Below are 13,428 nucleotides of genomic sequence, written 5' to 3'. Positions count from 1 at the left end.
TGGAACATAATCTTTTTAATTTTATTCAAAAGTTTTTGTTCTACTTTTATCAGACAAAAAGTTTTACATAAATTTATTTTGTCAAAATAAATTAATTTTTATAAATTTAATTGAAATTCAAATTGATTTAGGTTTAAATGAGATTAGGAATGTATAATTCATATATTGAAAATCGATCTGTGAATCGATCTTAGATCAACAGATTAGTTCACAGAGATCGCATTAAAAAGATTGATCTCTTGAAGATTGATCCAGAAATATTTATACAGTAAAATAAATTTTTTTTTTTTCCAGAATAAAACATAATTTTCACCAACTTTGAATAAAATATTTTATTTAGTAGAGACTTTATAACTAGTGTTGTTATAAAAATCATAGCACACAGTGAAACTTAAGCAATAAGAAATCAATATATTGGATTTGCTTCTGCTTAATTAAAATCTTAGGGTTTCTACTATGATTGGCCAATTCATTTATTACTTACGTTTTATTGCGTAATCAGGCATTGGATAGTTTTTTCGAATATATTCCTATCGAGAAAAATTGAAGATCGACTCATTCTTAAAACACGATTCACAACAAAATTGCAAAGGAGGAGATTGATTAAAAAGCCCTATCTTTTCAAAATGAATCTTCTCAAAGATCGAATTAAGGTCGAACATCCTTAATAGAGATTCGAGTCTCATGTGAGAATTTAAATTTAATTTAAATTTTGTATATTTCATAATTTGAATTTATTTCGAAATTAAATTCGATTTTGTGATATTAGCAAAGAAGGAAAGCATTCAGTATAGAAAAAAAAGATTATTTTATTTTAACAATTATAGGATAATAAATAGACCTGAAAACGGAACTGTCTCATTGACAAAAAAGAGAGACAGTCTATTTTTCTCTTTTCTCATTTTCGAATATTATTTGCTTCTTTTATGTGAGGCTACTCGTGAAATTGATCAACAAAGAAAAAATCCGATATACTCGTATTAACTTTGATAACAACTAGTCTCATATCTGATATTTATTTAAGATGTTAGCGATTATATGGTTTCTTTTTACAGGTACACGACCAAATAGATGTAATTGGGAACGTAATTTACTATTTAATATAACTAAGGTTACGTTCCTGCGCGTAGTATGTGTGCAACATTGTGTATTAAAACATATGTAACGATTATAACGTTGTCTATATACATACATATTAGGTGTGGGAAAAAGTTCGTGGCGTTTTTTCCGATAGATGGCATTAAAAAAACGCCACGAACTTTTTCCCATACCTAATATACACACACACACACACACACACACACACACACACACACACACACACACACAGAGAGAAAGCGAGAGAAAGGAGAGAAGTTTTGTACTCGCGTTTGACGTGTCCTACGTAACTAGTAAACGTCTTCCTTCTAGCGGTTACAAATTATGAGCTGAAAGTAGGGCTTTCGTGCAATACGTGCAAAACTTCGACGGTTTTGTAATTTTCGAAATTACACCACTCTGCGTCTGTCTCAAAATGGAATAATGGGTCTCGATTTTCGAAGGATCTCTGCAAGGTCTCTGGAAGACGTTTGAAAATCCCTCAGATCTTCGCGATCTTTAAATATCTAGATGGACTAAGATGCGCGTGTACTCGGCTTCATTTAGCACATTGTGAATGTTTGTATGAATAATTCGAACCTCAAACTATTGAGAGCAGTACAAAGATATGCAAGAATGACATTTTGTCCTTAATTTTTTATATAATATATCGAATGCTATTGTGCGTAGGTGATTAGCACCTGTGTATCATGATATAGTTAAAGGAATCGTACGCGTATTATACTCATTTATTCGTGTAAATATCACCATCAGAACGGACTTGCGTTTCTAAAAAATTAGTAGAATCAAAATAGGCAAAGAGAGCTAGCAATTTATACAATCAAGCTCTATGTGAATCGGATTCTACGGAGCCTATCTCACATTTATATTTATTATTTATTCATATGGAAAAGGTATGAGCGAGACAAGTGAAAAACATTGTACTATTGTACAGAAAAATAAATAAACTGCACATTAATACAATTTTACAGTCGATAGCGATTGTCAAACTATTCATTTAAGAGATAAGATAAAGAAGACATCTATAAAAAGACATCCACAAGTTTTATGATATAAAGAGGTTATTATAAACAAGAATAATAAATTTTTAACTATATCTATTTCTTATATATTTGTTAATTTTATAATTTGTACAGACAATTTGTATATAATTTACTTTTCAGTTTTTGTGACAATATAAGAAATTCAAACGCTTCAATCCACTTCTTCTGGTCTCACAGGATGTGTTAATGGAATCATAGATTTCTTTTTTACATCTTTTGATAAGGCTTTTCTCATATCTAAAAATAAGATGATATCTGTTATATCTCATACATATATAAATTTATTTTAGATTTTCTAGAGAACTCTGTACCATATGCATCTTCGTCTGGATCGCCATTGTAATATTCTAATACTGTCCTATACACAATGTATCCTAATTGTTGATACATTGTAATAGCCACCTTGTTGCTTACTCTAACAAAGAGATCCACAAAATATGCCTGTTTCCTAATTTAAAGAAAAATATATATGTAATAAAAGATATCAATAAGATCACAATTAACTAGGTATAATAAATTATAGTTTACTTTTCTGATACGTCCTCAAGATATTTCATCAACATTGCAGCAAGACCCAACCTTCTGTAATCAGGAGAAACTGTAAGGGCTGTTACATGACCATGCCAATTTTCTCCATGACCTTCAGCCTTCCCCATGACTTTGATGATTTCAAATAATAATGTTAAATAATAATGTTAAATGAAAATTTACTTTATATTCACAACAATATATTGGAAATAAATAAACTTACTGTAACCCATAATTTCACCGCTTGGAGATTCTGCCACTTGAATGTATTCTGGCCAATGTGAAAGATAATGCATATAAAATGAAAGTCCATACTAAGTAGAAATGCAAAAGATCAAGGAATATACATTAAAAAGTTTTATATTGATAAAATGTAATTTTATAATGTAAAAACTTTTTAGTTTCCCATTAGAAGTTTTTGAAAAAAAAAAAACGTTATTATAAATGAAATAATTTTAAATAAAATTATTCATAAATGAAACGATTTTAAAATAATCTTTCTCTGAGATTTATCGTCTTATTTTAAGAACTCAAATATTTATATGATGATTAATATAATTTTAGATTTATAAAATACATGTTAATAATGTTATTAATTTTATGTTAAGTGAAAGGATACTGTTTCTGTGAGTGGATCCAAATTCCTGAAAATAATATATATAATCATAACAATGACAACAATGAAAAATTGTTTAACTGAATATTAGGTTAGAAGAACTTGTCAAAATTACTTACACGTTATTAAATTTGAACAAATCATTGCATGTAAAGGGTCTAAGTGTCGTCATTTTCAAAAGTTGTTAAAGAAATAATTTACTTTATTCACTTGTCGATAAAATTTAATTCAAAATAGATCAGTAAAGACATTTAGAACAATTTCTACTGTCCCATGCTCATGCTAGGATTGCTAGGGTCCGTACAGAAAAACATGATGTAGAAAGATGTAGAGTTCTGCGGTAAGAGACACTTGTCTCGCGCGCGTGCGCGTCCGCCATTAATGGAGAACATGAATATAAGATAAAATAAGAAAACAATAACTATTTTACTGTTTTACTGTCACTTTCGTTCCCTGAATATAGTGGAACCAATAAAAAACCATCACTCGGTGTCCTAAGAGGTTCTGCATAATAAAAGGAACAGAGAACAGAGAATAAGAATTTTAACCTATCAGAAATCATGTATCGTGGAATATACAGTTTCTGAGGTTATAGATTGAAATTAATAACTCTATCTTAAAGGGTCCTCTACAGAAATCGTAGACGCCGTGGAGTCTTAAGGATTCATAGGAAACTGGCCAATTCTAATCGAGTATTCTCCTTATATTTAATTGTGATTGGTTGGTTTCCTAACTTAAGATTCCACGACTATCTACGACTTCTATGTAGAATACTCTTAACTCTTACCAGAGTAAACTCTAGATAGGAGTGACGATCCTGACAAGATTATTTACATCTCAATTGAACTGCAATGGATTTAAAATTTCGTGTATTTAAATAATAGCTTTTTTTTTACAAATAATCGATTATTCATTCACTATTCAAGTAAGAACAGTTACAATCATTTAAAAAAATTTATTAGAAATGTTAAAAGAATTATTATAAGAATTATAAAATATTGTATATAGCAGAGCATGAATCTCGAAATATCTTTTTTAAGGAAGTTTCAAAATATCGTCAAAATTATTAAAACAGATTGTTATAAAAGATAGCAAGAATCAGAATATTAACATATTCTTTATTAGTCTCGAAAATTTGTCCAAATTGTTGGAATATATCCTGACAAGAAATTTTATAAATAAAAATTCCGTAAAAATTAAAATTTTTATTCATATATTTGTAACCAGTTTTTCGATATCGGATATTAATATATCAGGCTTCTACATATACAGGATAGGAATAAATAATAAATACTTGTTTATCTAACAAAAGATTTTTAATGTCCATTCTAATTTCAGATATTGAGTATAATAATTACAATACATAAATGAAAATACTTAGCTTCTTATTTTTATGTTATTTACATATATCATTATATGAGAAATTGGACTGAATTGGACATGTGTATTATATATATATTTCAGAACATCATCGAAAAACTGTGGACAACAAAATTTCATAGGAAAAAAACTTAATTATGTTAAAAAAGCTTACATTGATTTTAGTTTATCTCTGTTTTTTCTCAGAACATTGCTATTTCTCCTTCCGTTGGGATGTCAGACTGTCGTGCATGTTCGTTACTACAGTTTCTATTAATCCTGGTATCACTGCACCATTAACATCAATGAAATTCGCAACGGATTTCGTAACACTTGTCTCATTAAAGATTCCCATTGATGTACTTTTAACTGACAACACCAGATTGTACTTATCATCATATTTTTTTAAATACGAACTTGCCTCCCAAATCATATCAGGATTGAAACCTGCTGGATCTCTGAAAGTGAAAGAAATTATGAGATCATAAAATTTTACAAATCCGTATTTCTATTCATGAAATGTAATTAATTTCTGCTTTAATATTAAAAAATAAGTTTAAATGAGTAAGATGTAAAATGTAAAGAGAAGACAAATGATTTAAATAAAAAGTATCATAATAATAAAAATAGAAAGAAGTTCCATAAATTATATACTGCAAACATATATATAAATTCACCTTTGAATTGCAACTATAAATATGCCTTTTTCTTTATACGTTGTATACAATGTCAAGAGTCCCATTAAAAGGAAATAGAAGGAGACACAAGCTATTAAAACAGGCTTGGAAGCAGGGAATGGATATAAGTAATCACATAATAGTGCTATGATAGCTATAGTAACAGTAATTCCGCAGAGGAACAATCTTCCATCAAGAAGAGAAAAATTTTCTATGTAATTATATTTCTTGGTGAGTACTTCCTTGACTGTATCATCCAAAGCATTTTTCACGGCTGAGCCATCCCACTTATTGATTTGTATGACCTACAGAATAAAAGCCTTTTATTTTGTTTTGATATAATAAGAAAATATATTTTATATAAAGACAAATTACAAATTAAAGTTGTAAAAAAGTTACGTAGTTAAACTGTAATAAAAATTATATATATAAACAAAAAAATTTTTGATTAAAATATACATCTTGCTCCAATTAAAAAATTACAAATTTTATTTGAATTACAAAAATTTGCGAATTGTGAATGCATTTAAAGTACATTAGAAACAATTGTACAACTAAGGAGAGATCTATTAAAATATAATCTCAATTATCCGGAATATATTCAACCATATGTGGCAACATCACAAATGACCTTAATGTCGGCGAAGTGAATAACGGCGCGATTCTACACAATTTATTTTCGTCGCAATGCACGCATAATTTTACGTTCGTAAAATGACATTTCAAATGATAATGATTTTTTATGAATAAGAAACGTACGGAATTCTCCGCTGCACCCATCACGACTATAACCTCTTAACAAAATACACGTCGCGTCTCTTCGGATGCACGTCGCACGATTTGGCACGAATGCACGAATAATCGGGCTTGATTTAATACGTCGATCGCTGTTAGTGGCTTTAAAGGTGCGACTTCATGTAGCGAGAAATCACTGGCGACTCGAGAGAGGTGGGAGAAAAAAATGACGCTGACCACCAATGTCAAGTTAATCAAGTATTCGTCGCTTTTCTGCAGTTTCCTATTCGTGTGATGACACTGACGACAAATCGCTAACCAATCGCTAACGACTTCAAAGTCTCAACTCTCAAGAGACCGGATGAGATGGACGTGTTTCGGTTTGGATATTGTATTATCTCGATTAATTTTTGGAAGTTTGCTGACTTTGATTGTACACAGGTATGACTGACCAAGTTTACTCCGTTCACGGAAACAAGGACCAATAAAACGAAGAAAAAGACTTCAATATTGTTATTATCAATATTGTTCATATTGTATTCAATATTGTTATCAATATTGTTATTAGAGTTAAAAATTACAGAAGAATGGTATTGTTTGTAGTAAAAAGAACAAATGAACAAATGAAGGTGACAATAGTTCAAACAGTATGTATTCTGCTAAGTGTGTAAATATCAATTTATTAATATTTTTCATGTTATTAATATTTTTTTTATTGATTTATTCATGTTTTTCGTGTTATATAGTAATCCCATTTTCCTCGAATTTGGCGAAACTCATATTGCTCCTTGAAATCAGTTATCAAGGATGTTTTTTCGTTATCCAACCAGAAGTGATTACACTTAATGCGGGGTCTACAATAGAAATCCTAGCAGTCGTAGGATATATGGCTGTGCTGAAAATCTATAGCGCACGTAAAGCCGGTTTTACATTAGTTGTAAGCTGATCGCAAGTTTGTTGCGACAGCCAATCTGAAGCTTACATTTTGAAATCAACACTTCATATTGGTTGTCGCAACAAACTTGCAATCGGCTTGCAACTAATATAGAATCGGCTTAACACGTTTGAAATTGTTTTCAGACTGAAGTCGACGTTTCAATTATCCTACACGAAGTTATCAGCAAATATCGATTGAGGGGACTGTTCTTTAGAGATTTCGTATTTATATTTTTTATTCAACAGCCTGTCGTGAATATTTATAAATTTATCATATAAATATTTATAAATTTATTAATTAGAAATTTGTCTTAACATCACAAAAATCAATTTTTAATCTAATTTAAATCTAACAAACTAGATGATGCATCGGTCCATATTTATTTTATATATATTGTTTTTTATAATACAATGAACACTTACACGTAAAAAATATACAACGCATACGGATGTACATACGTATTGCAGTGTACTATTCAGTATGTATAAATAATAAATTCTTAAAAAATCTCAGATAATCTTTTTAATAAACATATTGTTTCGCTAACGCTCTCAAAAATTTAGCTTTACGAATATTAGCCGCTTCTCTTTGGATCTCTTCGTTATTGTTAGAATTTAATTCTAACAAACCAATGACTTTGATCTGCAAAATAAAATTTTTATAAAGAATAATAATTATAAAGAGATATATTGATCTATTGATTATGATAACCAATTATTTAAAGTGATTAATTGTTATTTATAATTATGTCACTATAAAATTATGTAACATTTAATATTGACTTGATTCAGTTACTTGCCGCGAGTTGCTTTCTGTGATGCTCTCCACGCTTCGTGTGCAATTGTATAAGATACTCAAGTATCGTTGTATCCCAAATACAATGATAATATGCATCCATAGCATCAGCTGCGACACAGCTCTTCTGATCGCTAGCTGCCATTTTGAATGCCAAAGAATAATCTACTTCCTCCAAAAATTGGCACAACACAGCCGCCTGAGTGTAACATTGTAAATGAGCACAACATTTGATCATCCTTCTATAAACAAGATCATCTATTTGTGTACGTGGGATAGGTTGACTAAATAAATCGCTGGCTATCATGATTGCCTCCAAATAATATCTCATTGCACTTTCATAATAGTTTAGAACTAAAAAAAAGAGTAAATTATTAACAGTTTTATATATAATGCAATGTAATATATAAATAAAATACAAATATGTATATTATTATAATATTTATATTATTATATTTATAGTATTTGAAACAAAACATACCAAAATTAAGATCACCCATCAGTCTCAACCAAGGCACATTGCAAGGATAATATTTTAGAGCTTGCGTCAACAATTGGAATAATAATTCTCCAATATGTCTGATGTTATACGAATTTGCGCTGTAAATATTAATTTCTGTATAGGTATCACTTAAGATATTGAATATACTACTAATATTCAAAATACAATAGTAATATTAAAAATTAAATTTTTAATTGTTATTATAAAAATATGTAATATATATTATACAAGTTTAAAAAGAACTATTACAATAAATACACAATATATTGTAATAAACCCACTTTGGTACTCCGGCAGGCCAAAGAGACAAATACTGCGTGTGTAACTCTAGACTCGACTCATCACGTAAAATATTGCGCAAACGAGCTAATAATGATATTACTACAGTGAGAACCATAGGCTCTCGTAATCGAGTAAGTGTAAGGGCAATACTAGCAGCAACATCTCTTGACGAACTAGAACTTCCACTATTACTGCCACTACTGCTGCGTTTCTGTGACTGATCTCTAGTGGGACCAAATGCTGTTAAGACTAAAAGAATATATGATTTTATTTGATAAAATTTATTTTATCATGTATTTTCTTATTTTTTTAGCATAAAACAAATGGATTATTTACTGCATATGAAAATTATTTTCTTTATCTAGCATTATCAATTTAATACATAAATAATAAAAATTTCAAAATATGAATCTTTTTTTTTTTTTAAATTCTGTGTGTGTGTTTTGTGTGTGTGTGTGTGTGTGTGTGTGTGTGTGTGTGTGTGTGTGTGTGTGTGTGTGTGTGTGTGTGTGTATGTCTTTAATAAAAATACTCACTCATATCCCAAGCGTCTCGCGGAAATTTGCGAGTTCCTTTGTATTTAACAATGTCCTGGCAAACACTACTAATGGCAGCTGCAAATTCAGTGTAATTCCAGCGCTTCTCCAAACTAGTAAGATATTCCCACTCAGCTATATTTAGGAGAAAAACCGTACAGTATTCTATTACTTCTTGTCGCGGAATTAGCTGATCAGATGCTTGTAATGCACCAAGACATTGTTTACTTCGTACAATCATACTTTGCACATCACCTAAAAAATTGAATTATTACAAATTCGTTATTCTTTTTATAATTCTTAATTCTCCGTGTACGTACAGACGCTTGTCGTCGGCCAAGCTTGAAAACACTTCCATATCTCAACAAGCAGGCATTCCCAACTCACTAATTTGCATAATTTAAAGATCAATGAGCCTCCACTTTTTACGTGTTCCTGCAATTCTTTATCCAATACTTTGAGAAGCTCTATGGCGCCGTCAAAATTTTTGGAAGTTACCAACTCTCGACTCTTCGCAAGTAGAACATATGAATAATCTTGGAGAAATCCCCTAGGAAGTGTCATTACTACACTCTGCAATGGAATGGGTAACTCCCAACAGCCATTTACATGATACAACGGTTTCATTCGATGTTTCCCATCAAGCAGGATCAATGTTTCACGAATTACATGAGAATCATATGACTCTATCAACTTTTGTTCCAATTCAAACACTTCGATTCTTGCTTTTTCTATAAATTTTAACAAAAAAATTGTAGTCCATATATACTAAAATTTTAATAATATATTTAATGATACCTTCTTTTATTTTTCTCATAATAGTTTATACTTACGTATAAATGATACAGATGGAATCCCCCAATCGTTATGTAATAACAAGTCTGGTATTTCCACCTCATCAGAAATAGTTGCTTGCTGAAGGACTGTGAGTTCTGCTTCATCGAATAATGATGCATAGGAAGAATTGTTGAATAACTTTGAAGCAAGTCCTTCTATATCAGCAGTGTTTACAAGATAAAGAAAGTAACGTGAAATTCGTTTTTTATCCATAATTGTTGCTTTATCCAGGACATTATCTAAAGCCTAATACATAACAAAATTTGTGATTAATAATTTAGAAAAAACATTTTATTAAATTATATGAATAATTAGTATTAAATTAATATATACTAAAAAAAAAAATAAGGAAAATTATTTTATGGAATAATAAAAAAATCTAAAAACTTTTATTTTCAATCATTTAAAAGAAAACAAATTATTTTGTCAGTAATCAGAGAATTTAATGGAGAAGCATTTACAAAAATGTAAATAAAAGATATTTTACCCAGAATAAAACATCTAGACCCTTCGTACCAGCTGCCTTAATTTCAGTTATGTAGTCACCCAAGATTATACTATCGTCAAGAATTTTTCTAACCAGATTCAAACACTCTATTTGCAACAAAAGATCGCGGGCGACTACAAATTTTCTATTAACTAATCCACCTTGTACGTCTAGTTCCAAATTATCTCTATAAACTTGTGGTATCTCCCTAAAAACATTATCTGCTTGCAAAATCTGCAATATATTCTGCAGATTTTGCATGTATCATGAATATACATTATTCAAAAATATATATGTGATAAATGCATAAAAATATACCTACAGTGTATTGATCTTTGATAGAAGCGTGTAAACGCTGCGTTAGACTAAGCGTGACTTCTTCTAGTGGTACTTCACATGCTAAACAACAGCCGTCTAAAAATTCTTTCTGCACTTTACAATACATTAATTTTTCTGCTGGATTAAAACTACTGTACAACTCTTTTGCTTGTTTAATATGGCGTTTGGCTTCTTGATAATCTTCTCTCAATAAATGAAACATTGCGAGATCATAATGTATCTAAAAAATAATTCATTATTTCATTATTTCCTCTCAACATCAAAGATAATAATATCCAGCTTTTGCAATTCTCGTACCTGACATTTAAATTCATCTATGTTTACCAAGTACATATTTTCCCAATTTTGTTTGATCTCCGTACTATCCTCTGTCAGCATTTGGAAAGTATCAAAAGACAAAACCTTTGGTTTTATATCGATCATTTGTAAAATATCATTTAGGGCACTTACACTATTTGGTATGTGCGTTTCTAATTTCCTAATAATATCATCTACTATACCAGGAGGTACATATGTTGATTCCTGAGTACCTGGTCTAATTTGTGGTAATATTTTTTTATTCACAGCTCATAATAAATTAAAATCATTTCAAAGTATTACAATAATATATTATAAAAAAAATATAAAACTTACATATGAAGTAATTGTTGTTTTGGTTGTTTATTGCTGAGAGCTCTACAAATAATCGCTCTTAGATGCCATCTATAGTATAAAACCAATGTAAACAAAAGCTGGTCAGAAGCTGTTTCCATAAAAAATTCTGGAATTGTAGGAATTTCTACTGCAACATCTGCAGTAATATAAAACAGATCTTGTAATAATGTCAACTGTATCGGCAGAGGTAGCTTCTTTTCTAATACATCCAGATCCCATTTGAGATAAGCCGCTACTTTCAAAGAAAGTATCTTTAATGCTAGATTCCTGTGAGTCCATTTGTTTGTACCATTGGACTTTACATCATTTGATTCTACATCAATTGTTTTTGGTTCTGTTTCTTTTTGATCAGAATTAATGGTCATAAATTTTATTATCAAGTCCGTAGGTGATGGATCTAAAAATCATAATACATACATATGTCTTATTTAATGTAAAATATTATTATTACTATTATTATTAATTAACATTATTTATTTGATGTTACTTAAATAAATCACAAATGTTTCGAATATATATAAAATATACAATATGTGTATGTCATTCAACATTATTACATTTAATATTAGAATATTAAAATATAATAGTTATTAAATACAATATTAATCGAGACATTTCTATTAATAAAATATTTCAGAAATAATATAATTCTAACATTATTTCTAATAATAACATTATTTCTAAATATTTCGATTCCATGCGGTTAGCATTATACAATTGTTTACCCGGGAAAGATTTTGATAAGTGTTTCTGCAGCAACGAAGGGTTCAGCAAAAACTCAAACCACAGTATCGTGTCTGGCGAGATCGGCACGGTGCCCGGTCTGAGCAGATCCACATCCATAACTCCGATATTGTCATGAATATGTTGACAAGTAATTAATTTAATATTGTGTTTTAAACACTCGTAAAATACTGTAGTATTTCACAAACATAACAAAAGCATAGATCATGAAGAACGAAGAATGAATATTTCTTCCTTATAAGTGAGCGCTGTTGTTGGTATTTCAAATCATCACAGCAGCGAGCGTTAAATCCGCTGAATGCGCTCAATAGAAATGCGATCCATTTTACGCTACACTGCTTTGAAGCTTTTGATTGACCAATCAGAAGAAAGAATTTTAATAATTGACCAATCAAAAAATACTTCGATATTCATAGCATTAAATGGACCGTAATTTAGGAATTGTGATAGGAACATGTGACGCAACAAACTTATAGGGATTTCTCGATTGGCGTAGGTTGGACTGATAGCAACATTCGCTTGGCACTACTGTTCTCAGAATTATTTAAATCGCCTCAGTTATCCGCCGGGAGACTTGCAGAACGAAGGAATTATGCAGTCTTTCGGCGATGACACTTTACTTGCTTGCATAAACATTGAAAAAAAGCATCAAATTTTACAAAAGCAAACTGAAGAAATCCAAGAATTGCAGGAAGAAAATATTAGTGATCTTGGTGAATATTTTAAGTCAAACTCGCTGCTGTCAGAATTCGCGAACACGCAGAGCAATGTGGATAAATTAAAGTCGGCTGATTCTGATACAAAAAGAAAAAAAGAAAAGAAAATGTTCGATCCTGTGAAGTATTTTGAGGATAGTATTTTATTTTCCGAAGCCAACAGCAGAAGGAATTTATCCCCGGCCTTCAGTGCTTCGAAAGGAAACAGCTTACTGTCCCAAAAAAAACGGAGTCCTCGTAGAACAAACAACGAAAATGTTGATTCCAATTTGAAGGAGAAACATCGTCTTGACATAACTAACGGTACAAAGAAATGCGAAAAATTTAATACTCAGAGTTTTTATAAAAATAAGTCTTCTAATAACACACAAAAAGCAACAAGTAGCAGTGATGTCACCAGATTATCAGCTGTTAATTCTGCATATGATGAAGAAAATTCGGAATTTATTATTTTGTCTCCACCTATTGGCACTCAGGATCGTTGTAAATTAGCATCGTGGGGTTTGCCGCCAAATATTCTACAAGTATTTATATATATATATA

At 30.2% G+C, this 13,428-nt stretch overlaps 4 protein-coding genes across 4 annotated transcripts in view; 1 reads left to right on the top strand and 3 right to left on the bottom strand.

Annotated features, from left to right (window-relative positions):
* Positions 1-2,182: 2,182 nt before the first annotated feature.
* LOC108689401 (N-alpha-acetyltransferase 20) lies at positions 2,183-3,624 on the bottom strand. Its single transcript, XM_018196154.1, has 6 exons — positions 3,405-3,624; positions 3,289-3,313; positions 2,893-2,983; positions 2,670-2,799; positions 2,453-2,589; positions 2,183-2,378 (listed from the first exon to the last, which is right to left on the bottom strand). The coding sequence occupies exons 1-6, from the start codon at positions 3,455-3,457 to the stop codon at positions 2,293-2,295; spliced, it is 522 nt and encodes a 173-aa protein (XP_018051643.1). The 5' UTR covers positions 3,458-3,624; the 3' UTR covers positions 2,183-2,292.
* Positions 3,625-4,579: 955 nt separating this feature from the next.
* On the bottom strand, positions 4,580-6,221 carry LOC108689433 (probable signal peptidase complex subunit 2). Its single transcript, XM_018196191.1, has 3 exons — positions 6,081-6,221; positions 5,322-5,626; positions 4,580-5,102 (listed from the first exon to the last, which is right to left on the bottom strand). The coding sequence occupies exons 1-3, from the start codon at positions 6,099-6,101 to the stop codon at positions 4,859-4,861; spliced, it is 570 nt and encodes a 189-aa protein (XP_018051680.1). The 5' UTR covers positions 6,102-6,221; the 3' UTR covers positions 4,580-4,858.
* An 892-nt stretch (positions 6,222-7,113) lies between these two features.
* Positions 7,114-12,345, bottom strand: LOC108689402 (integrator complex subunit 8). The gene is made up of 12 exons (XM_018196155.1): positions 12,151-12,345; positions 11,405-11,822; positions 11,069-11,306; positions 10,755-10,991; positions 10,433-10,678; positions 9,942-10,191; positions 9,429-9,839; positions 9,109-9,363; positions 8,572-8,821; positions 8,270-8,388; positions 7,793-8,142; positions 7,114-7,635 (listed from the first exon to the last, which is right to left on the bottom strand). Exons 1-12 carry the CDS (start codon positions 12,266-12,268, stop codon positions 7,516-7,518), a joined length of 3,012 nt encoding a protein of 1,003 aa, XP_018051644.1. The 5' UTR covers positions 12,269-12,345; the 3' UTR covers positions 7,114-7,515.
* Positions 12,346-12,761: 416 nt separating this feature from the next.
* LOC108689431 (DNA polymerase theta) overlaps positions 12,762-13,428 on the top strand; it is a 10,792-nt gene continuing 10,125 nt past the window's right edge. The window contains 1 exon segment of the mRNA XM_018196189.1: positions 12,762-13,409. Within this exon segment, the coding sequence (XP_018051678.1) occupies positions 12,762-13,409 (648 nt within the window).

The sequence above is a fragment of the Atta colombica genome, unplaced genomic scaffold, assembly GCF_001594045.1.
Source record: "Atta colombica isolate Treedump-2 unplaced genomic scaffold, Acol1.0 scaffold27, whole genome shotgun sequence".
NCBI lineage: Eukaryota > Metazoa > Arthropoda > Insecta > Hymenoptera > Formicidae > Atta > Atta colombica.
The sequence above is the reverse complement of the archived record's forward strand: the minus strand, read 5'-3'. Positions and strand labels throughout refer to the sequence as shown.

What these genes read in the sequence shown, in the direction of transcription:
- LOC108689401 (XM_018196154.1), bottom strand. Translation starts at nt 3,457, where the DNA reads ATGACGACACTTAGACCCTTTACATGCAATGATTTGTTCAAATTTAAT. An exon ending in CTTGAGGACGTATCAGAAAA is followed by an intron (nt 2,590 to 2,669) that starts GTAAACTATAAT and finishes TCTTTAAATTAG; the next exon opens with GAAACAGGCATATTTTGTGG. An exon ending in TCCAGACGAAGATGCATATG is followed by an intron (nt 2,379 to 2,452) that starts GTACAGAGTTCT and finishes TCTTATTTTTAG; the next exon opens with ATATGAGAAAAGCCTTATCA.
- LOC108689433 (XM_018196191.1), bottom strand. Translation starts at nt 6,101, where the DNA reads ATGGGTGCAGCGGAGAATTCC. An exon ending in TGGGTGCAGCGGAGAATTCC is followed by an intron (nt 5,627 to 6,080) that starts GTACGTTTCTTA and finishes TTTATTCTGTAG; the next exon opens with GTCATACAAATCAATAAGTG. An exon ending in TTTATAGTTGCAATTCAAAG is followed by an intron (nt 5,103 to 5,321) that starts GTGAATTTATAT and finishes TTTCACTTTCAG; the next exon opens with AGATCCAGCAGGTTTCAATC.
- LOC108689402 (XM_018196155.1), bottom strand. Translation starts at nt 12,268, where the DNA reads ATGGATGTGGATCTGCTCAGACCGGGCACCGTGCCGATCTCGCCAGAC. An exon ending in TGGCCTGCCGGAGTACCAAA is followed by an intron (nt 8,389 to 8,571) that starts GTGGGTTTATTA and finishes TAATATTTACAG; the next exon opens with CGCAAATTCGTATAACATCA. An exon ending in ATCACAGAAAGCAACTCGCG is followed by an intron (nt 7,636 to 7,792) that starts GCAAGTAACTGA and finishes TTTATTTTGCAG; the next exon opens with ATCAAAGTCATTGGTTTGTT.